We start from the raw sequence: 22,639 nt of genomic DNA, 5'->3' as shown, positions 1-22,639 counted from the left end.
TTTTTCTTTAAAAATTATTTAGCACCCCGGGAAGCACTTCCTAATTTGAAAAACAAAGGATTATCACTTTTTCAGTTCTGCGGAAAAAATTACCGACGTTAATTGTCGCTCGCCTAATTTTTATTTACCGTGGACTGTGGAAAAAGACTTACTCTTCGGAGGGGGGAAACAACTCTCTTTCTCTCTGATTCATAACTTAAAAATTATATTTTTGACTCATTTTATGGAAACTATTTGTTATATAGGGGGAACACGCCTGTGTCCTGTAGACGGGGCTTTCTGTGAGTTTTTTAGCTATGCAAATACTTGCTTAAGCGTACAAAGGCATATTTACATATGGAAAGTTATATTTACTTGAATGTGTAAACAAATATACCTCTTTAAGTGCGGGCTGGGGGACACTTAAACCCCAAAATATTAATGAGGTTTTCCTGATGTTAAAAGATAATGTTTTCGTTACCTTGGATCCAGTACTCCATAAAAATGAAAGCAGTTACAGACCATTAATATGCATGTCTTCTGCTTACTGGTTAGAACAGCAAACTTAGCAAATAATTCGAGAAGTTCCATCAAAACAACCTGAAACATTTGTAAAGAGGGCACAGTTGTAACGGGGCACATAAAGGGTTTCTCACGTAAGTGTAATTTAAGGCTTTATATAACTTCATGTGATACTAAATACGCCACAGACGAGACTGCACATTTAAAGGGGATGAAAATAAAGCTGATTAGAAACGTTGCTGTGCTTTGTCTCTGGCGTTATCTTTCCTCCTGAAGACATTTTCTTTTCTGCTTTTAGGACAAGCACTTCCTTTATACCATTAACAGCAATAACACTAATGAAGTCCAGGAACACTTGGTTTTATTATTCCACAAAACTCAAAAACTACACTTTCTAAGTTATAGGAATTTAGGAGCATTGGTCTACTATCTGTAACACTGTAATTCCAATGAGAGAGTAGAATAATCACACAATTTCAGTCTTTTGTGAAACTGCTTAAAAAGCTTATTTGGCAGGATGATCAGTAACGGGATCTGCTAATTTAGTATGCTGTTCCAGTAGCTCTCAAGCTGATTCATGAAATGTATATTCACAAACACCTCCCAAATAAGCGCGGCTAAAAGCCTGATAAGGCAATAGGTGACCCTCTAGATACTTATTTATCCCTTTAAACACATGACTTCAACCCAAACTCTTATGCCATCTTCTGAGCCGGAAGAAAAGAGGACCACTTTAAAGGTAACCAGAGAAGGCTCAGACAAAACTGTTGTGTAATTTGATCCAACAGATTTCCCCTTTATTTCATCTTCTGGACTCATTTTAACTATAGGGATGGTAGATGAAGCAATGGTAAATCTCCAGAGTCTGGCTATGGAGCCCTACTTGCAGAAAGGACATTTAATTTAAAATTTTATTAGTGTGTAATTGTACAGATAGGTTTCATTCTTGAACTTTCCATATATGACACAATATACCTCTTCTGTTAGCCTCTTATATCCTCCTGCCCCCTTCCCTTCCACATCCCTAATAGTTCCTCTGTTAGGAAGTTTCAGTTTTAAGAAGTCCAAAGTTTTGAAATCATATTAATAAGCACTATGATGTATGATGTTGTTTCACTGAACAACAAATATTTTCCAGAGATAAGACATTTCAAAAACCAGTTTTGAAAAGAGAAAAATATGGAGGTTAAAACTCAGCTGACAGCATATGCACAGATATAAACAAAACAACCAAAAAAATCTGGACCCCAAGAGTTCTCCCAGCTCTTGAATTATTTATAAGAAAACATGTATTGTTGCAGTTACATTTTAAAATGGTCCCTCAAAACTGGTTAGTTAAGGTACACCTATTTCCCAGGAATAGATCTATATTGGAGGTGATTTGCATCTCAAATGTCTGTGGAAATCTGTACCTTGGTATCTAGCTAAAGGTCGGCAGGAACTCAGGCTGCTATTTTATGTATTTCCTTAGCTTTGCTTCCTTAAATAGTGAGAAACAATTTTCACACAAGGAAAATAGGCTATGAACTACAGAAAATGTTGTATTTCTTTAATTTCGGCCACTGAAGTTTTTGATAAATGTACATATTTGATTTCTGTTCTAGAAGAAACTTCTCGCATCGGGCAGATTTCTTCCCTCTATCCAACGGTTACTTTAATATTAGAACTAATTTGCGTCCATCCGTGAACGCCTTCACCTTCACAGCAGAACCCCCACCCCCCCAACAATCACCAATTTTTAATGTATTTTTGCAAATAAATCATTACAGTTTAATCATGCACGACTCTATGCAGACGCACTCCATGATTTATTATTGCTGGGCGAATTTCGACGTCGCTTAACAGGAACTAACCAATTTTGCTCAGCGCAAATGTCTTAAACATAACTTCCCACGATGTAGATGTTTACTGATTATCTGTGACGATAACGACGATTACTAAGGCAGTAACATCCCATAGTCCCACCTTTATTGCTTTTTGGGAACAAGAAAATCCAATTATGCAAACACGCGAAACAAACATTAAACAAAAAATTGGCGGCATGACAATCCACTCGCTCGGCATTCCTGGTGGCCTAGCGGCCTGCATCGACGCACTCGGCAGCTCGGCTGGCGCTGCCTGGCGCTGGAACCAGGAAGGCGCTGAGCTTAAACTGAAGCAAGTTCTGAGGACGCCGGTGGCGCCGCGGTTAGAAGAGGGGGTTCCAGGTCCCCGCGCTCGGAGGTGCGAGCCCGAAGGTCGACCCAGGTGATGCCTGCGTCCAGAGCTTGGGGGCGGCGCCCGCGAAGGAGGCGCCCGGAGGCCCTGCTCGGCGTGAGGCGGCGTGGGGCCTGGCGCAGTCAGTGGCCGAGGCCGGGCCGGGGCCCGCGGCGTGCGGAGCGGAGCCCTGCGCGCATGCGCCTCGCACCTGGGAGGCTCCCGGCTCGCTGGCCCCGGGCACACGGGCTGCTGGAGTGGGCGGTCGCGGGTGGCGAGCGGCCGCGGGCCTGGGGCTCAGCCTACAGGCTGGAGGTGGTGTGGAGAGTTGGCCCCCATTCCTCCTGTCCCGGGTCTCGATCGCCCGCCGTTCCGGGGTTTCCCAGCTTCCTACCTCCATAGCCCGGTTCACTCTCACCTCCTCCAGGTAGTTGGAGCCAGGGGGAGGCTAAGTCTAATGAGCACTCAGTCCTCACTCTCTGACCTGTCTAACCCCTGGTTGACGTGAGAGACGGCACAAGGTCAAACAGATCTTCCTGTCATGAAATACATCACTTTAAGCGTTCTGTAAATTTCTTTCGGACGGCAGGACTTTTGGTCACGTGACCAGATGGCTATCCTTGAACCCTACTTTTCTGAGCAGTTAAAATGTGTGTTACCTGCCCTAGATTTTAGATTTTAGGTTATGAGTCATGTAATTTCTGAGTTGTATTTTTAAATGCTATTGAAACAAAAATCTAGACTCGCCAGTAGCCGAGTTTTGTCCCCACTAAGAAGTAGGTTGTTAAATGCATTCACGTATCATCTGTTGGCTTATGAAGGGATTCGAATTGTCATCTTTGAACTTGCATGGAAAAGCTCCCAGTGAAGGAGCTATGTGGAGTTTTCAGGTTTTAAGGAGTGGAGCGGATGTGACAGGTTCAACCTTGTGGGGAAAGGAGGTCTCCTTTGTGAGCCCCCTCTAGTTAGAGTTTATGAATATTCACTTCCTCTGCAGACAAAGGCGATTTCTTGCTAGGTGGTAACACTTTATTACTGTATGTTCAACAAGAGGGCTAAGAATGTCTGAAGCGGGGGGGGGGGGGGGGGGGGGAGACAAAGGCAGCTGTCGCTTGCCTGTTGATTGGCCTTGCTGATCCAGACTTGACATATTCAGCATGCAGCATAGGGACAGGAATTGCTCCTCATCGGGTTGTGACAGAGCATTGATAACTCTCTTTTTCTGGTTGCACTTTCAGACCACAGGAGGGAATCCTATGATTTGTTAGTTTAAAAAGAGATGCTAATCTACAGACTTTTGATGTTGTTGGTGTTGCAACAGGAGTATTTCATTTTTGTATTGAAAATAAAGTTGTTTTCATACAATATATTCTGATCACAGTTTCCCCTCATCTCCCAGATCCTCCCCACCCAACTCCTTGCCTTCTTCTTCTCTCTCTAAGAAAACAGGCAAATAAAAAGACAAATGAGAATGATACAAAATGAATATACGAGCAAAAAAAGAAAAAAGCTAAGAACATGATAAATACATATACACAGAGAGGCACATACAAACCCCATAAAAATTCAAAATTGGAAACCATAATATACAAGCAAAAGACCAGTATGGTTAAAAAATTGCCTAAACAAAGCAATATGAGACAAAAAAAATCTCCAAGAAGACCTTTGTGCTTATTTTGTGTTAGCCACCACTGGACGTGGGGCCTGCCCCTCACTGGTTTCTACGCCCAGTGAGACTCCCCTGGAGAAGTAAGTTTTCCTTAGGAGCAGTTGTCAGTTGGAGACAGCTTCTTGGCCGGGCCGGAGTCCATGTCTACTTCTCCCTCTCAGTGCTGGACCCTGTGCAGCACTGCAGGATCCGTGCAGGCCCTGGGTGTGATGCCGCAGCCTCTGTGAGTTCTTATGTGTGTTGGTCCTAGCGGGTGTTTTGACCGAATTCTTTATTTCTTTTGAATTTTGCTGTGTTACGTCTGAAGTTTACCTCTATTCTTTTAATTCCTTTGCTTTGCGTGGTTCTCTGCTTTTTTTTTGGCTTACATAGTATGTTAAATAGTGTCCACTCCAGTTTTACTTGCTGTTGTGTTTCTTCCAGTGTGTCCAGCAGCCCAGGTTGACCTTGGACTTGTTATGTAGTCTAAAACCTATCTTGCCCCTACTGCCCAAGTGATGAGATTGTAAGCATGTGCCCACCCATGTACTGTTTCTACCTTTTATTGAGGAAGGGGCATGTACCCAGGATCAAAGATTGTATTTTTATTTTTAATGAAATACTATGACAGAGGACTTATAAATTGTCCCGTCCTCCGCGAACCTTTGTTCTTTTAAACAAATTGCCCGCTTTCTGAAACACAATAACTGCTTCTTTATCCTTATTAAGGACATGTGCCTTAAAGTTCTCTATTATTAAATGGTTACATCTTGACTTTATATTTTCAGTCACCCACTTGAACTTTACAATAAAATATTTTAAATTGTTGTCTTGTGGTCATTATCTGTCATGGCTTCACTTCTGTATAGGGAGTAATTGAGTCCAGGAAGCTGAAACCAGGAAGAACTAGAGAAGAACAGAAAACCAAGAACTTGCTGTATGGAGCTTTGTTACTTTGTGGAGTTTGCTGAAAAAATATGACGAGTTCGTCACTGCCAAATGATAGGACTGCTTCTATGCGCTCCCCTGGCCAATGGAGTCGAGTGTAGACATCCTTCCTTTCTCGAGGGGCGCAGTGTAAGTGAGGGCTTGGCTAGAATGAGCGAGACCGTTCAGTGACCTGCAGACGCAGACAGAAGCACAGCACAGAGGAAAGGGCGTGCTTGCTGCACAGTTTGCAGACACAGCCTGTTGTGGTAGGGAAGTCATGGTAGCAACAGCTGAGCACATCGCGTCTACAGTCCCTGAGGAGTACAGGCGCTAGCTAACACACTTCTCCATTCTATCCGCTTCAGCATACTAGCCCCAGTTCTGGTTCCTCCCTAAACCTTTCCAGAAACAACCTGTTACACACACCCAAAGAGTGTTTCCATGGTGATTCCAGATCCTGTTAGGTTGACTATGAAAATTCACCATCACCTTTGCTAAGGACATACAGTGGTGTATTGGGAACTGCGTACCTGCCGGTTATAGAGAATACCTTTTTGTTGTCTCCCTCTGATTTTTCTATTCATGTGTGACATCATTTGTCATTAGAATAAAGAAAAATTTATACCCACTTGCCATGTTTTGATTTTTGGCTACCAAAAGATATATGGCCAAATGGTCACCCATCTTTGTTTTTTTTTTCTTTTTCTTCATCTTTATGTTTAACTAGGAAATTAATTAAGCAAGACAGGAAGGAAAATGCCTGCAGAAAAATTAGGACAGTTCTCAAATTTTTAGTCTTAAGAACTTTTCATACTCTTACAAATTGTTGAGGATACTCCTTAACTTTTATTTGTGTTTTCTATAAACATTTACTTTACTTCTAAACAAAGCTGTAAGCTTCTTATGAATTTACTTAAAATAATAATAATCATGGGAACAAATTTAATATAAAAGATAGTCATATTTTCATAAACAAGCCTTGAGAAAGCAGGATTATTTTCTAGTTTTGCAAGTATCTGACGTCTGGCTTGCTTGAATACAACTGTACTATATTTACTTCTTCATTCAATTTACTGAGAAGTTAAAATGTTTTTAAATTTCTTGAAGGTTGGTTTTAATGTATTTGAAACCATATCACTGAACTTTTTTGTATTATTAATCTTTATTGAATTAAAATCTTTTTGTCTTGCATTGTGAATGAATCTAAGGATGATTTTTGTGACATTATGCTTTGGCAATTGGAAAATACTGGTTTACTGAGTAAGATATATCTTTCAAATGTTGGCACTCTTTATTGTATAACATTCATGTGTATTAATATTGCCATTGATCTTAGAGAAGAAACAGTCTGAGAACTAGGCAGATACAAGTGATCCAAAATTCTTTTAGTTAAGAGCAGATGCCGGGCGGTGGTGGCGCACGCCTTTAATCCCAGCACTCGGGAGGCAGAGGCAGGCGGATCTCTGTGAGTTCGAGACCAGCCTGGTCTACAAGAGCTAGCTCCAGGACAGGCTCCAAAGCCACAGAGAAACCCTGTCTCGAAAAACCAAAAAAAAAAAAAAAAAAAAAAAAAAGAGCAGATGTTTATGATTGGTGACAGGTACTGTTAATATTTCTTGAGGTAAAAGTTCATTTTCATTTAGTCTGAGAAAAAGGCTGCCAAATAACCAAGGCTGAGTGATCATCTGTTGGCAATTTTGCAATAAAAATCATGTTTTACAATAAAAGCAGCTAGTTCAGCTTACAATTCAGTTGCACATTTCTTTTTAGGACAACCAGCATCCTTCATTATATGATAGAAATTATGTATATTGAAATTTAATACATTTAATGACTTATTCCTTTGCCAAGGGTATTTTTGGGGAGCATGGTATATGTGCTGTTGCTGGACTGGGGATTGAACCTTGAGTCTTGTATGAGGTAGACAGGTACTCTACCCCTGAGCAGTATTCTTGGCCCTATCAACAACACTGTTCACTGAGACTCTAGTGGAGCTTAGAGTGGGGAAGGACCAGGGAAGAATGCAGTGAGCCTATTATAGTTTGCTTCTGCTTTGATTCTTGCGAAAATTCAGAACATCTAGAGAGATAATGTTTGTATATTATAATGAAAATAATTTTACCTTTTGAATATCCTGACTTGAAGGGTCCTTGGGCTCTCTTTTGGGAGTTGTTGGCACTCTGTAACCGAATACCTCGGAAGTCTAGGACTTCCTGTCTGGGGCCCACTGATGTATCTCTCATCTCTCATCCTGAGACATTTCCATCTTCAGTGTTAGACAGCTCTCATTTTGAAGCTTGTTTTGTTTGTTGTGTCTTGTTTTCCTTCTGGTGGAGCATGCTGTTTGGACACTTCCTAAAGAAGGGTGAGCATGACATCTAGTTTTAATGACTTAAATTTCTAAAAATGTCTTTTTTGTAATCTCACCAGACCACTGATTTGGTAAGATAGATGGAAAGAGATTTGAGATTGGAATTAGTTTTTTAGAAATTTGACGGTGAATTTCCTTTGTTCTTGTGTTGCCACCTGAAAAGTCTGCATTTTATTATGCTTTATTTTATGTTGTGACTCTTTTGAATTGTCTGGGATCTTCTTTTTATTCTTGATGCCTGATAATTATTATTTTCCTTTGTTTGAGTACAAAAGGGCCTTCTGTATACTAGGCAACATCTCCGGTGTCTTATTCTTTTCTAATTTATCCCTAGTATATGTTTATTTTTTTAAAATAGAATCTCACTATTCCAAGTACTTGGGAGAAATTCATGCTTGTAAATTTTTCTTCAATAATTATTTGACGTGTTTTTCCTCATTTCTTTTTCTATTCTTTTGTAATTTCAGTTAAATATTGGATTTCCTGGATAGATGTCTTTACTTTTATTTTAAGGTTTTCAATTTTTTCATGTTTGTCTCATTTTCCTTTCACCTTCTACGAGTGTTTGACCTTTTCCAACCTTATCTCGTCTGTCATTTATTTAGACCAAGCTTTCTCCTTGGAGCGTTTTCTCATTGCTTGCCGGGACGCCTTCCATTACCCACCTGAAGATATTAATGAGTTTTTGTTCCTGAAGTTTCTGTTGTTGCTGCTCTCTGTGTGCTCCCACTTTGCTATGAGTTGTTTCTGTTTTCTGCGTTGGGCTTATTGTTTATTTTCGTTCTGTGTCGCTGGGTGCTGCACCCAGGGCTTCACATCACCAGGGGGGTGCTGCCGTGGTGCTGAGAGGGAGGCTTTCTGCACCTAGTGGATTTTAGTAGTCTTGTGTATTCACTAAGAAGTTAACAGAAAAAGACTTTATAGAAAAGGTTCACGCTCTTTATATTTGAGCTCATCAGCTGTGGACTGTGTTACAGGGTTTTATTCAGGGACCTTTAGATGTATTGTCCATTGGGTATAGTTCAGTTTTTATAGAAATCTTTTTGTTGTTGCTGTTAATTTTTTATTTTAAAAATTTATTTATTTTACATAACTACTGCAGTTTCCCACTCTTCCCCCACCATCTTCCCTCTGTTCCACCTCCAATCTTCTCATTTTCTCTTCAGAAAAAGTCAGGCCTCCCACGGAAATGAACAAAACATGGCATATCAAGTTGCAGTTAAGACTAAGCACCTCCCCTTGATAAGGGTGTGCAAGGTATATGGTCCCAAAAGCCTGTAAAAGAGTCAGAGACAGTCCCTGTTCCCACTGTAAGTCCCACAAGAAGATCAAGAAGATCAACTTCACACATATGTAGCGGACTAGGTCACTCCCCATGCAAGCTCCCTGGTTGTTGGTTCAGTCTCAGTCAGTTCCTATGAGCTCAGGTTAGTTGATTCTGTGGGTTTTATAGAGATCTTATTTCTGTCCAACGATGTACACTTGACTTCGGAATTTTCACTTAACCCCTTTAACTTTTAGTTTGACATCCCTATGTCTCCCCTCACTTAAAAAAAAAAAAAAAAACAACTCCTCTTTTAGACTTCGTACTCCCATCCAATACACTTTATGTCCTGCTGGGGTTGGAGAAGGCTAATCACCTGGCCAAATGGCAGGAGGGGAGGGGACCTGAGAGTATTTCTTGTACAGAAATTCAGTCAGTTCCTTTTTCTAGCTTAATACCTCCTTGCACCTGTGTGGTGTGTTTCACACTCCTGATTCATTCTGATTTGTATTGCATGAGTTGGCTTTTTTCTTGTTGGAATTATCTGCAAGTTGCTTAGTATTCAGTTTTTGTAGTTCTAAATCCTTAATCAGTTTTTTATTTCCCTGGAACTCAGAGATCCACCCGCCTCTGCCTCCGGAGTGCTGGGATTAAAGGTGTGCTCCACCATCCTCTAGGTGGCTTCTAGTTTCTTCATCCTTGTGAACTTACATTTTTATTCTTTTAGTTATGCTCCAGATTTATATATTTGTTTATTTTAGACCTGGCTGGCCTCCTACTTGTGGAAATCCTCCTGCCCCATCTCCCATATGCTGGGATTACAGGTATGCTTGACACTTCAGTATTTTTTAAATAAGAAAATAAAATCCTGGTGATTCAGTATTTTCTAAATGAAAGTATTTAAGACCTAATAAGAAGTCATTTTAATTTAAATACTTGTTTGAGGAAAAGAAAAGTTGTATGTTTTTGTTTTTTGGTTCATGGTTGCACTGTGCAACCCTGGGTGGTCTGATGACCTGAAACTTATTATGCAGATCAGGTTGGTCTTGACCTCACAGAGCTCTGCCTGTTTCTGCCTCCTGAGTGCTGGTTTTCAAAAATTTGTGCTACTACACATGTCAATCTGTCAGTTCTTAAGGTGAAAGTAACAGAGAAAAAAAAGAAAAAAAAAGCCAAGAAGCAAAAAAAGTATTATCACCCTTGAATTGGGTATATATTTTATATATTTAAAAATATATACACATACAGGGATATCTAATGTAGCTGTAGTATATATGTAGATCTACAAATGGATATTATATGCATATGTGTATGAAAATATGTAGCTGTGTACTTTGGACATACGTGTATATGTGTACATTTTATGAATATATATAATTTTATAAACATTTTTAAGCAGAAAGGATCATGCTGACCTTTTATTCAGGGCTGATTTTATTCAATTTGGAAGCTGACTAAAGTATATTAGCAATTTACTCAACGTTTGAAACCCAAGGCTTCTCAGCGTTTGCTGGGCATGAATTGCGTGCTTGCTGTGGAAGCCTGATGACTTGAGTCTGATCCTCACAGGCCATGGATAAAGGAGAAAATCAACTTACCAGAAGTTGTCCTCTGACTTCCACATTACACTAAGGTGCATCCTTGGCCACACATATCATTGATATATATATATATATATATATATATATATAAAATAAAATATATATATCCAATAATAAAAAAGAATTTTAAGAAACTATATTTACAAATATTTAATTCTGGTTCTAGATAAATTATTTAAAGTTTTGAATTAGCCCTAGCACTAGCAGAAATGTTTATACTGAAATTGACTCAGAGGTCATGAATCATTTGATAATTCTCAAAACTAAACAGTATTTTAACACATTATTTATAGTCATGATATTTAACTTGTTTTAAGTAATTACTAAAGTAAAATATGACATTTGATCTAATTATTTCATAGGATGAACCCTACTTTTTAGTGATATTGTAAGGTAACTAGTAATTAAGAAAGTATTGCACATGAGACTCTCAAGGCTACCTTTAGAGTAATTCAAGGTTCTGATTGGCTGATTCCTGAGTATCAGGATCTGGCATTCTTTTTTTTCCTCTTGTATTTTTATTTTATTTATACTAAATATACAACTATAACCATAACTATGTAGAAAGTCTTCAGAAAAGGAAGGTTATGTTTTACATTTTGAAACAATATATTTAAGTATTTCAATGCTATTACTTACCTTCTGGGGAAGTGGAATTAGGAATTCATCTTTCAGATCAGAGTAGTGATGGTGAAGTTGAAGCTGTAGAGATGCCCACCTACCTTTAATCCCAGCACTTGGAGAGAGGCAAGTGGATCTCTGCGAGAGTTGTAGGCACCTGCGGTGACCTAGTAAGAACCTGGCTAACAAACAAGCAAACCCCAAAGGAGCAAAATCTAGATCCTGGGCTGTGGCAGTGGTTAGTTTGGAGCTGCCCCGTCCACCATGCAGTCTCCATCATGCAATGCCCGCTCTGCAGATGAGGGGGCACTTTTGATTGTTGTGCTGCCAGCTGAAGACGGGCTTTATAGTTGGGTAGTTCTCTGGTATCTGCTCAGGTGGTGGTGAATTCTCATAGCCACATTCAGTTATGCTATTATGTCTGCTTGTGGGTTGGCCTGAAAAAACTGCTCTTTTCTTTCAGGGGATGCTTCTGAACCATTCTTGGATTTTGGAAATCCTTATAAGGAACTATTTCTTATTGATTTTTTTCTTGTTTTCTCTCTACATGTTCATTTTAATTTTTATTTCTATGTACGTGTTTTCTTATAGCTCCTCCATAGAAACAATATCATGATGCTGTAATAAAATGTTCATGAATTTTTCTTTTCTTCTTTTTTTTTGAGACAGAATTGTGTATCCCAGGCTAGCTAGCCTTCTCTCTTTGTCTCTGTGTCACCAAGGAGGACCTTAAACTTCTGATTCTCTTGTCCCCACCTCCCAAGTGCTGGCATTCTAGACATCACCAACACTCAGAGGTTATGCAGTGCTGGAGAACCTACTGCCTATTGCTTATTAGACAAGCAGTTTTCTAGCTAAGCTACATGCCAAGCCCATATATTTATCTTTCTTTTAATAAAAAATTTCAGATATATTTCTAGAAGTAGGATTGTACTGTCAAAAAAAGCATGAACATTCTTTTTACTTTTTAAATTCAATTGCTGACTGATTTCTGAAAGACTCGTACCAAGCTAGCTGTGTGGAAAGAGCTGGCTGCCTTCCCAGTAACCATCAACTTGGTACTTGAGTTCGCGTTTCTTTCCTCAGTTTCAGAAGTGAAATGAATGATAATAGCGCATTGTTTCATCTCATACCTCCATAATGACTGATGAGCTCTTCCCTTTGAAATATCTAGAACTCAGGGCCTGTGGAGATTGCTCAGAGGACCTGGGTTCAATTCCCAGCACCCACATGTAACTGACAACCCAGTCCCAAGGAATCTAATACCATCTTTGGACTCCATGGGCACTGCCATCGTGTGGTAAACAGACATATATTCAGGCAAACACTTATACCCATAAAAAAAAAAAAAAAAAAAAAAAAATAAAACTAAGTAAAATATCAACAACAACAACAAAAAAAAACCCTTTAAATAGTTAGAACTCAACTTGAAAAGTATGACTCTAAAGTGCCTTTCATCTTCAGGGAGTTTAAAATGGACGACTGGATGGTTCATTACTAAACAAAATATCATGCTCTTAATGATAAGGACAACTTAAACTGTCAGAAAATTGATATAATGAACTTTCATTAGGATTTATATTCAAAAAAGATGGTGCAAATTCAGGTTGTTCAGAAAGTGTAAAAAGTTCATTGATATACTACAAAATTGTGTTAAAGCTATTTCACACAGCTAGGAAAAAAGCCGACCACATTTTACTTTAAGAAGCTTTAAGATATAGCTGGGTATGGGGGTCTGTCCCAGTAGTTCCAGCTACTCTGCATGGCAGGAAAATCAGCTGGATCCAGAAGTTCACAGCCAGTTTAAGCAGCATAGTTACTATTTTTATTTAAGTTTAAAAAGTTGTCTTGAATTTTATTTGTTGTGTTACTAAGTCAGGATTTTTTATTGTGACCTTGTAGAAATGGGGCGCCGGTCATCAGACACCGAGGAAGAAAGCAGAAGCAAGAGGAAAAAGAAACAGCGCAGACGCTCCTCTTCCAGCAGCTCTGCAGACAGCAGGACCTACAGCCGCAAGAAGGGCGGGAGGAGGCCACGGTCCCAGTCCCGGTCCTGGTCTAGAGACCGGCAGCCTCGCTCACACTCTTATGAGAGAAGGTCGGTGCTCATGATTCTGTGACAGTGATGTCCTTAAGAAGTCATGTTATTTTGTGTGTTTAATTTTGTTGGCTAAAATAATTTTCTTTTAGTAGTTAGTACTTAGGGCAAATCCCTACCCAGAGGTTTTCTTTTCATTTTTTGTCTAATCAGGCCAAGCATCTATATCCTTTGTATGTAAGCAGACAGAAGTTGATATAGTTCTTGTATTATCTGATGATATGACCCATAATATCTTAACTTGTACCCAGTCTGTCTGCATCGTCCTTCTGGGTGTTGGTAATGTTTGTGTCTTCTTTGCGGAAAGGGCGAAAGAACAAAACTGAGACAGTGTTAGATTCCGTCCTGATGCTTACAGCGATGCTTACATCACTGCGGTGATGGCTGTGGTTTCTTCCAGACGCAGGCACCGGTCGAGCAGCAGCTCTTCTTACGGCTCCCGAAGAAAACGAAGTCGAAGTCGTTCCCGGGGTCGAGGGAAATCCTATAGAGTTCAGAGGTCTTGCTCCAAAAGCAGAACCAGAAGGTGTGTACGTGCTGCTGTGTAGCAGGCCCTTTCCAGACCAGTGGCTCCAGTAGCGGTCCTTTATTTTCACTTGGGTTCTACAATCCGACTGGGTCAGATGGCAATTCTGTTTTCTTGGAGACTGCTCCTGCAGGTGTCGTTATCTGATGGCTTTATTGGAACTTGATGGTTCAGTGTAAGCTCACTCAGGTGTCTTGTGTTTGTTTCTGGTTGTGGCTTCTCTTTCTCTGATTGATGTTGGAAGATTCTGAAGAGGAAAGACCAGGAATTACAAACTCTAGGTTTAGAACTAACATGCTATGGCATGGACTGAACATTTCCAAAATTTGTTAAGGCTTCTGTCCCTGGTGTTTCTGTCTTTTGTTTTCTATAAGGCTTTTATAGAAGTAATGAAGGTTAAATGAGGTTATCTTGTTGGGGCCCTAATCTGATAATGCTGTTGACCCTATCTGAAGAGGAAGTGAGGGGCTGGAGAGGTGGCTCAGCAGTTAAAAGTGTAGTTCACAGCTTCCTGTAAACGCCAGCACTGAGATACCTGCACATATGTGGCATACATGTTTACAGACACATAAAGATAAGAGTGTAAACCTTAAAAAAAGAAAAGGAGAGGAGGGAGAGATCTTTCCATTTATCCTACGTAAGCTCACAGTGTGTCATGGGAGGGCCCAGTGAGATGGGTGCCCTTTACAAGACAGAAAAGAATCTCACAGCCAACTAAACTATCTGGCACGTTGGTTTTGAACTTACAGCCTACCCAAGAAAATACGTTTCTTGTTTATACTGTGGCTCTTTGGTGTGGCTGCTGGAGCAGACCAGGGTGTGCTGTGTGACTCCTGCGCGTTTTAGCCTCGCTCTGAGGCTGTATAGGGAACAGTGTGTTTGAGGAGTTGGACGTCTTGGAATGTGAGAAAACGCGATGGAATAGAAGAGGACCATGGTGTTGAGGAGACTGAGGAAAACAGTATTTGTAAATCATTGAGTTTTAGAAAGAAGAGTATTAGAATAAATAAAAAATAAAAACAGTGTTTTGTTGTTATTGTTATTTTAATTAATTAATTTTACATTCCCAGTGTCAGTTCCCCCTCCTCTCCTCCTAGTCCCTTTTCCTACCCCACTCTTTTCCTACGCCCAATCCTCTCCTCCTTTCTTTCTATAAAACTAATGTCTTAAAGATGGCTTCTTGTCTCTGCTTAGCTCTGTGTAGTATTACTCTCTAACTGGGGATTCACATTAGTGTAATGGGCATCAAATATATAATTCTCTTTGCATATGAAGCTTGGTTGCATTAAAGTCTAAATTTAGCTTTTCTGGATTCTTGTTGTTTGACATTGACCCCCCCCCCCAGTGTGTTTTATTTATTCCACGTGTAAAGCACTCTATAAATACACCTTTGTTCTAGTATATCCCGAGTTCCAAGGTTTTGCTTTTATTTGCATATATTCTTCCAGTTTTTTGCCATCATCTCTACTTTGAAAATACTTTCTACTCTTTAATGTTCAGTTCTATATGACCCTTAATTCTTTTTATTGATTTCTATCTTTTCTCCCCAAGTCAAATTTAACTCATCTTTTTCTTTTTTTGAACACCACTGATGTGTAACAATTACAAATATGTGATCTCAGTGTTAATTAAAATGCATGGGTATTTTTCTTGGTCTTATATCAATTCTGCCATAGACACTGTACCTGCAATCATGGAGACTTTTATAGCATATTTTAATTTTTAGTAGGTTTAGTCTCCCAATTCTTTACCTGTTCTTTCTGAGTGATTACCTGGTGACGTTTCATATAAATATAAGTTTGCTGCTAAGTCACCTAGTTCTATTACAAAAGCCTGGTATATTTTTAGTCAGATTTTTTTCAAATTCACAAGCTACAGTCACTCCACACTTCTCTCATGCTAAATTCTATTTAGAGCAGAGTCTAGGTTTTATTTTATTCTTATAAGGACTGTTGTATTCCTCAGAAAACAAACATTTTGTTTATTTCTTGTTAAATTTATCTCAAAGTACTTTAACTTCTTATTGCTATTATACATGGGGGATATATAGGGTATGTAACTATTTGTTATTTTTATATATGAAATCTATGGAATTCGTACTAATCTTATATCCTATGCCACTCAATTCTTTTACTGTTCCAGTTCCTGTGTGCCTCTTTAGGGCTTGTGTATAAATAGAAGTAGTTCTGCATTTCTAATTCTCATTCTTTTCTTTCTTTCTGTTATCTGGATGTATTACTTTTAACTTTTAGGATAATACGGAACAGCATTGGAAAGGATATAATTTTTTTGTGACGTTATTGAAAAAAGTCTGTATTTCCTGTCTTTAGGCTTATAGCATGCATATTTTTCTATTTTAAGAGAGTGCCCATCACCCTTTCTCCACTAGAAATGGGTTCTGAATGTTGAATTTTCTTGAAGCTTTTTTATCCAGAAATGATTCCCCCAAATCTCTTGAGGAACCCATGTTGCTTTTCTGGAATAAACCTCAGTTGATCTAGATTTGTTTTTTTCTTGGTGTGGTAGAAGAATCTGCTCTCTTTTTTTTACTTTGTATTTTACATAGATATTTATATGTGATATTTGTTCTGCACTACTTTTATTAAATATAGCATCTATATTCTTTGCTGTTTCTTCACAAAGAGAACTCAAGTTTTTCTTCATTTTCAATGCCCAGGAATAATTTTGGGTCATTGGGACTCTTTCCTGAAGCTCTTGTAGACTGAGAGACCTCTAGGCCCAGTGCCATCACAATAGCTTTCTTCATTTCTGTAACGGAAATTGTGCAGCTTAGATTTCATTTCTATGACTTACTTTTCTTGTTTAGTACATTATCCATTTCATACAGATTTTAGAATAAGTGCCTAGAGATGCAGCGATGCAAGCCAAGCACTGGCTGATCTCCTGGAGCTTAGCTCAAGACAGGGAGGAGGGATTTTTATGAGCAGAGTGGGGGTCAAGATCATGACTGGGAAAACTACAGAAGACAGCTGACGGCGACCTAGTGAGAGTCCTAGCCACAGACCCTGGACTGACAGCTGGGGATCCTGTATGGGACTGAACTAGGCCCTCTGAATGTGGGTGACAATTTTGTGGCTTGGTCTGTTGGGGGACCCCCTGGCAGTGGGAACAGGACTTATCCTGGGTGTATGAACTGGCTTTTTGTAGCCAATTCCCTGTGGGGAAACCTTACTCAGTCTTGGTACAGGGGGAGGGGGCTTGGTCCTGCCTCAACTTGGTATACCAGACTTCGTTGATGCCCCAAGGGAGACCTAACCTCCTCTGAGGAATGGATGAGGGGTGGGATAGGGGAAGGTGGGAGAAAAGAGGGGGAGGAAGGGGGAACTGAGGCTAGTATGTAAAATTTAAGAATTTTTAAATAAAAATAATAAATAAATGCCTAGAAGTCTACAAAATACCCTGTAAAGATTCTAGGATTTTCTGCTATTTCAGTGCTTATTTTCCTTTTGTCTTTCATTAATTTATTTATTATAACAACTTTTTTTCCTATTTAAATTATCTGGTAGATTACCAAGACTGAAAAGAAAAAGTGCCAGGCATGATTAGTACATGCATATAATCCCAGCATGAAGGAGGCAGAAGTCATCCTCAGCTTTAGCAAGTTTGAGACCAGCTTGGGCTACACAGACCTTGCTTCAAAAGACAAATGCATTAAATAATAGATTTTGATTAATTATGGCTTCTGCTTTTCTGTTTTCTAAGTTATTGATTATTGCTTTTATTCTTATTTCTTATTCTGTACTTCATTTTTATTTACTTATTTTTCTAATTAAAAATAAATTTGTGTGTGTGTATGCATGAGCACGCTCATGCTGTGGCATGTGTGTGGAGGTCAGAGAACAACTTAGGGGCTGATTGCTTCATTCCACCTAATGGCTTCCAGAGATTGAATGCAGGTGTGGCTCTGAGCACCTTTACCCACTGACCATCTCCCCAGCCCTTTTGTTTCCTACCTCTTGAGCTGGGAATTTATTTATATTTGTATGCATAACTTATACTGATAAAAGTGTTTAAGGCTACAAATTTCCCTGAAACCACTGCTTCAATTATATTTAATAGACTTTTCTCCCCCAAGTTATTAAAATTTTCAAATGTTGATAATATAATTTTATATTGAATACTGATATATTCACTACCTAGACATTTACATTAGCTTTCTACTTGACTTATCAAATACCTACTCATTTTTTCCTCTCTGCCCATTAATTCATCATAAAGTTTGAATCCATTGTTTCAGACATCAGTATATATTCCCTTTAAATATTTTAGTATCTAATTACAGAGTTTAATATTTTACAAATTTTTCTTTTGAAAAGATACTTTGAAATATGTGGTAAAATTCATAAGTATTACAATGTACAATTCTAAGCATACATTTGCTGAGCTTGACAAAGTCACATACCCTTTAAAATAATAGGCCTTTATCATTTGCTGCTAGTTCACTCATAACTTTTCTTAATTCCTGCTTGCCAAATGAACTGGAGCTACAGTCTTTGTTTCTTTGTGAGTAGATTAGTTTCACATGCCTGCAGTCATAAACAATGTACATTTTTGTTAAGGCCTCTTATTAACCATAGTACCTTTGAGATTTATTTACTTTATGTGTGTTGATAATTATGTCTTTCTGTTGTTGAATCTATTACATTTTATTGGAGAATTTTGTGTAAATGTAATCATATGGTAGTGATATTCTGCATGTGCCTTCTAGTCAGCTTATGTTTTCATTTCTATATCAGTACTTGTTACTTTTATTGTTGAATGATAAATATATCATAGTTTATTCACACATATACTCATGTATACAATTTATGAATACTATACTAAAAGTTCTTTTCATTATTGAAAATGGGGTATTAAAATCTCTGGGAGGCTGGCAGCAGGCTGGCAAGATGGCCTCAGTGGTAAAGGTTAGCTGTCAAGTCTGCTGTCAGGCCTGAGGTCCGGAGTTTGATCTCTGGGACTCGCATGGTGGAAGGAGAAAATCAGCTCCTAGGAGCTGCCATCCGATCTCCACATGTGCACCGGACATGCCCACGCCCACGCCCACACATAGGCACACAAAATAAGTAAATGGAAGTGGAATAAAATCTCTTACTGGAATCGTTGCTAATAGTCTTCATGTCATCTTTGTCAAATTTGCTTCATATATTTGGGTTACCTGATGTTCAATGTATGGATGCTTAAAACTCCTCTGCCCTCCTGCTGAAAATGTCACCCTTTCTCTGTGACAGCCTTTACTTCCAGTCCATGTTGTTTGATCCAAGTTTGGCCACTTCTAATCTTTTGGTTACCATGTGTATTGAATATCTGTTTCCATCCTTTGTTGACTATATGCCTTTATAGCTAAGGCTTGTCTTTTCATTGATCAGTTGACAATTTTATACTTGTTTCTGGTTTTCCTCACTCCCGCCTTCTATTACCTCTGTCTACCCTGCCGTCATTCCCTCCTTGTAAGTCAAAGTCTTCTTTCCACGTTCATGTCTTGTTTTGTGACCCACTAATTTTAACCAGGATCATTTTGTGGCCAGGGTTTGAAATTATCCACTGGAGCCTCGTGGGCTCCCCATGGGCTACACAACCGAAGATAATCCAGGATCTTGGTAGCCAGTTGAACATTTGAAATCTGAAAGTCCACCCCCAGACTTCCTCTAACAAAGCCACACCTCCTCTAACAAGGCCACAACTTCCTCCTCTGCAGGGAGGAGCAGAGTCTCAGTTCCTGACTGGCTGCAGATAGGCACAGCTTTGTGTAGGCCCAGTGCAGGCAGTCAGAGCTACGGTGAGGCCATGGGCCCAGTGGCTGTGGCATGCTCTGAGTAGCCTTTACAGCCTTTCTTCCTGTCTTCAGTCTCTCCATTCTCTCTGTTCTGTCCTTTGTGATGTTCCCTGAACTTCACAGGGTCGTACAAATGACCTGTTGAGAGCTGAGCCCAGGGTTGTCACTTGCTCTTAGTATTTTGAGCAGTCATGAGTCATCTGCCTTCACTGCAATTCACTGTAAAGAGAAGTTTCTGTGCTTAAGGCTGAGAGTAGTTTGTTTGTGGTTATAAACATAAGTATGTAGAATGTAGCTTGTTTTGGTGGTGGTGTGAATGAAAATGACCCCCATAGACTCATAGGGAGCAACACTATTAGAAGTTGTGGCCTTGTTAGAGTAGGTGTGGCTTTGTTAGAGGAAGTCTGGGGGTGGACTTTCAGATTTCAAATGTTCAAGCCAGGCTCAGTGACACATTCTCTCTTCCTGCTGCCTGCTAATCCAGATGTAGAACTCTTGGCTCCTCCAGCCTGAGTTCAATTCCCAGCAACCAGTTTGACTCCATCTATAATGAGTTCTGGTGCCCTCTTCTGGTGCTCAGGCATACATGCAGACAGAACACTGTATACATAATAAATAATCTTTAAAAACTGTTTTCTTTATGAGTTGTGGTGTCTCTTCATAGCAATAGGACATTAATTAAGATAGGTTCCATTCCAATTTTCTTAGCCATTTGAGTTTGAGAAATCCTTTTAGCACACATTTATCTGTAGGCACACATTTGCCTTGTGACCTCAATGTCTTCAAAACCCAAAGTTGTTCTTGGAATGTGTTTTTGTGCCCCTCCCAGGTGTGGCAGGTAGGAGTGAATTTACTTCAGCTGTTGTATGGAAAAAAAAAAAACATGTTTTTGCCATGTGCAGCTTGTCCTTGTGATTGAATGCCTTACTCCTGTGACTATTATTTTGGGGGGTGGGGTAGGGGGGGAGATTGAAACAGGTTTTACTAAATAGCCGTGGCTTTCCTGGATCTTTCTCTGTAGACCAGGCTGGCTTCGAACCCACAGAGATCTGACTGCTTCTGCCTGCTGAGTTCTGAGATTAAAGGTGTGCGTCACCACCTCCTGGCTCATGGGACTCTTAACTCTCAGAGTTTAAATTGCCTCATGCTCTGAGTATATCTTCCTGGGTCTGGTTTACCTCACTCAGGATGAAATTTTCTGCCAGGATTAAAAGTGCTTTATGAAATATGGGACAATAGCTCAGTGGTAGAGCATATGTTTAGCATGCATGAGGCCCCGGTTAAGACAAAACACAAAAAGGCAAAACCAACAATATGTTACATACCGCTACAGTACTTCAGTATTGTGTTTGTACATTTACTTTTCCACTGAGCCTTTTCCCAGTGTTCTTATGTTGCTGTCCGGGATTCTCTTGTTTGAGCTTGCAGGGCAGCTTTATTATTTATTGTAAGGCAGAACTAGCAGTGAAGAACTCCTTCAGCTTATTTGAGAAATATTTTTATTTTTGCAACATAGTTTTGTGTATTTCAGAATTTTTAGTTGACAGTTTGTCTATCGAATACTTATTTTCTGTTATATTTAGAAAAAAAATTCAGTCATTATTTCTTCAAATAAAATTTCTATCCTTTCTTCTTCATTTCCCACTGGAACACCCAAAGTACACATATTAATCCAGCTAATGACATCTCCTATATCCCTTCCATTTTTTCCACTCAGTTTTATAGACTAAGCTGTCCTGGAGCCTACTATTTAGACCTTTCTCATGCTTCTACCCTTTAATACAGTTCCTTACGTTGTGGTGACCCCCAACCACAAAAGCTTCATAACTGTAATTTTGTCTCTATTATGAATCATAATGTAAATATCTGTGTTTTCCATTGTTCTTAGGTGACCCCTATGAAAGGGTCCTTTAACTACCCACCTCCCCCCGAAAAGGGTCACTATCCACAGGTTGAGTACCACTGATGTAGACCATGCCGGCCTTCAACTCAGTTTCTTCTGCTTGTTCTTCTAGACTGCTGGGATTCACGTGTGTGCCACCACACCCAGGTTTCTGTTTGGTAATACTCATTTTTAGTTTTTCCCTTCTCGTGTTTTTGAGAAGTAGCCCCGGCTGGCTTGGGACTTTCTATGTAGCACAAACTGAACCGAAACTCTTGGTATGCATACCTCAGTCTTTCAAGCGCTGGTATTGCATTAATGTCATGATTTCTGTTGTCTTCCCTTGCCTTGTCCTGCTTCACCTTCCCTCCCTTTCCGCCTTCTTTTCTTCTTCCTCTCTCTCCTCCTCCCTCTTCCTTCTCCTTCGTTTCTTTTTCTTCTTCCTTCTCCTCTCCCTTTTTTCTTCTACCCCTCTTCCTGCTTCCTCTTCCTCTCCCTCTTCTCTCTTTCCCTCCTCCTCCCCCCCCCCATCTTCTTCCTCCTTTTCTGATATTTTTGTGTTGTATTCCATGCTGTCCTAGTATTTGGTGTGTAGCCCAAGCTAGCCTTGAAATTATGATCCTCATGCTCCAGCCCCCGAAGTGTTGGGATTATAGTGTCGCCATGCTTGTCACACTAATCTGGGTTGCTTTGATGAGCGTGAGTCTGGCTGTACCTATTGGGGAATATGACTTCCTTCTGGATAATTTTTGGTTGAACCAAGTTTCCCGTGTCTTTTTGTTTTGGTTGCTGCTGTTTTGTTTTACTGGTTCTTTGCGACTGAAAACACAGTTCCATGTATTTGCGGACTGGTGTTTATAGAGGCAGTCCTTCACCAGTGGACTAGCCTGTGCAGAGAACTCACAGGCCTCTGAAAATTTCCTTGGGCTTGGTAGTTTCTTTTGCAGGAGCTTTTGTTCTTGTGTTCTTTCAGCAGTCTGTTACTGAGTAGTCTGTGATGCTTCAAGTATAACCTACCTTTCTTGTTTTCCTGACCTGCCAGAATGTAGCCCATCAGTTCTTTAAAGAGGGTTTACAGACGTTCTCTCTGGTAGCTCTTGAAAGTGCCAGGGTGCTGTAGCGTGTGCCACACTCTTCTCTGTCATTCTCAAGGGTGACTTTGCCCAATTCCAGTCCGATGAGCCAGCTTCTGTCTTACTCCTGC

General features: G+C 39.8%; 1 protein-coding gene across 1 annotated transcript in view; it reads left to right on the top strand.

Annotated features, from left to right (window-relative positions):
• Nucleotides 1-2,624: 2,624 nt before the first annotated feature.
• The window catches only part of Rsrc1 (arginine and serine rich coiled-coil 1), a 288,071-nt gene continuing 268,056 nt past the window's right edge, over nt 2,625-22,639 (top strand). The window contains exons 1-3 of the mRNA XM_038348299.2: nt 2,625-2,748; nt 13,035-13,230; nt 13,631-13,756. Of these exons, the coding sequence (XP_038204227.1) occupies nt 13,037-13,230; nt 13,631-13,756 (320 nt within the window). The 5' untranslated portion in view covers nt 2,625-2,748; nt 13,035-13,036. The remainder of the gene's footprint in view (nt 2,749-13,034; nt 13,231-13,630; nt 13,757-22,639) is intronic.

This window comes from Arvicola amphibius, chromosome 11, assembly GCF_903992535.2.
Source record: "Arvicola amphibius chromosome 11, mArvAmp1.2, whole genome shotgun sequence".
In the NCBI taxonomy this organism is placed as follows: Eukaryota; Metazoa; Chordata; class Mammalia; order Rodentia; family Cricetidae; genus Arvicola; species Arvicola amphibius.
Note: the sequence above shows the minus strand (reverse complement) of the source record. Positions and strands in the feature narration are given on the sequence as shown.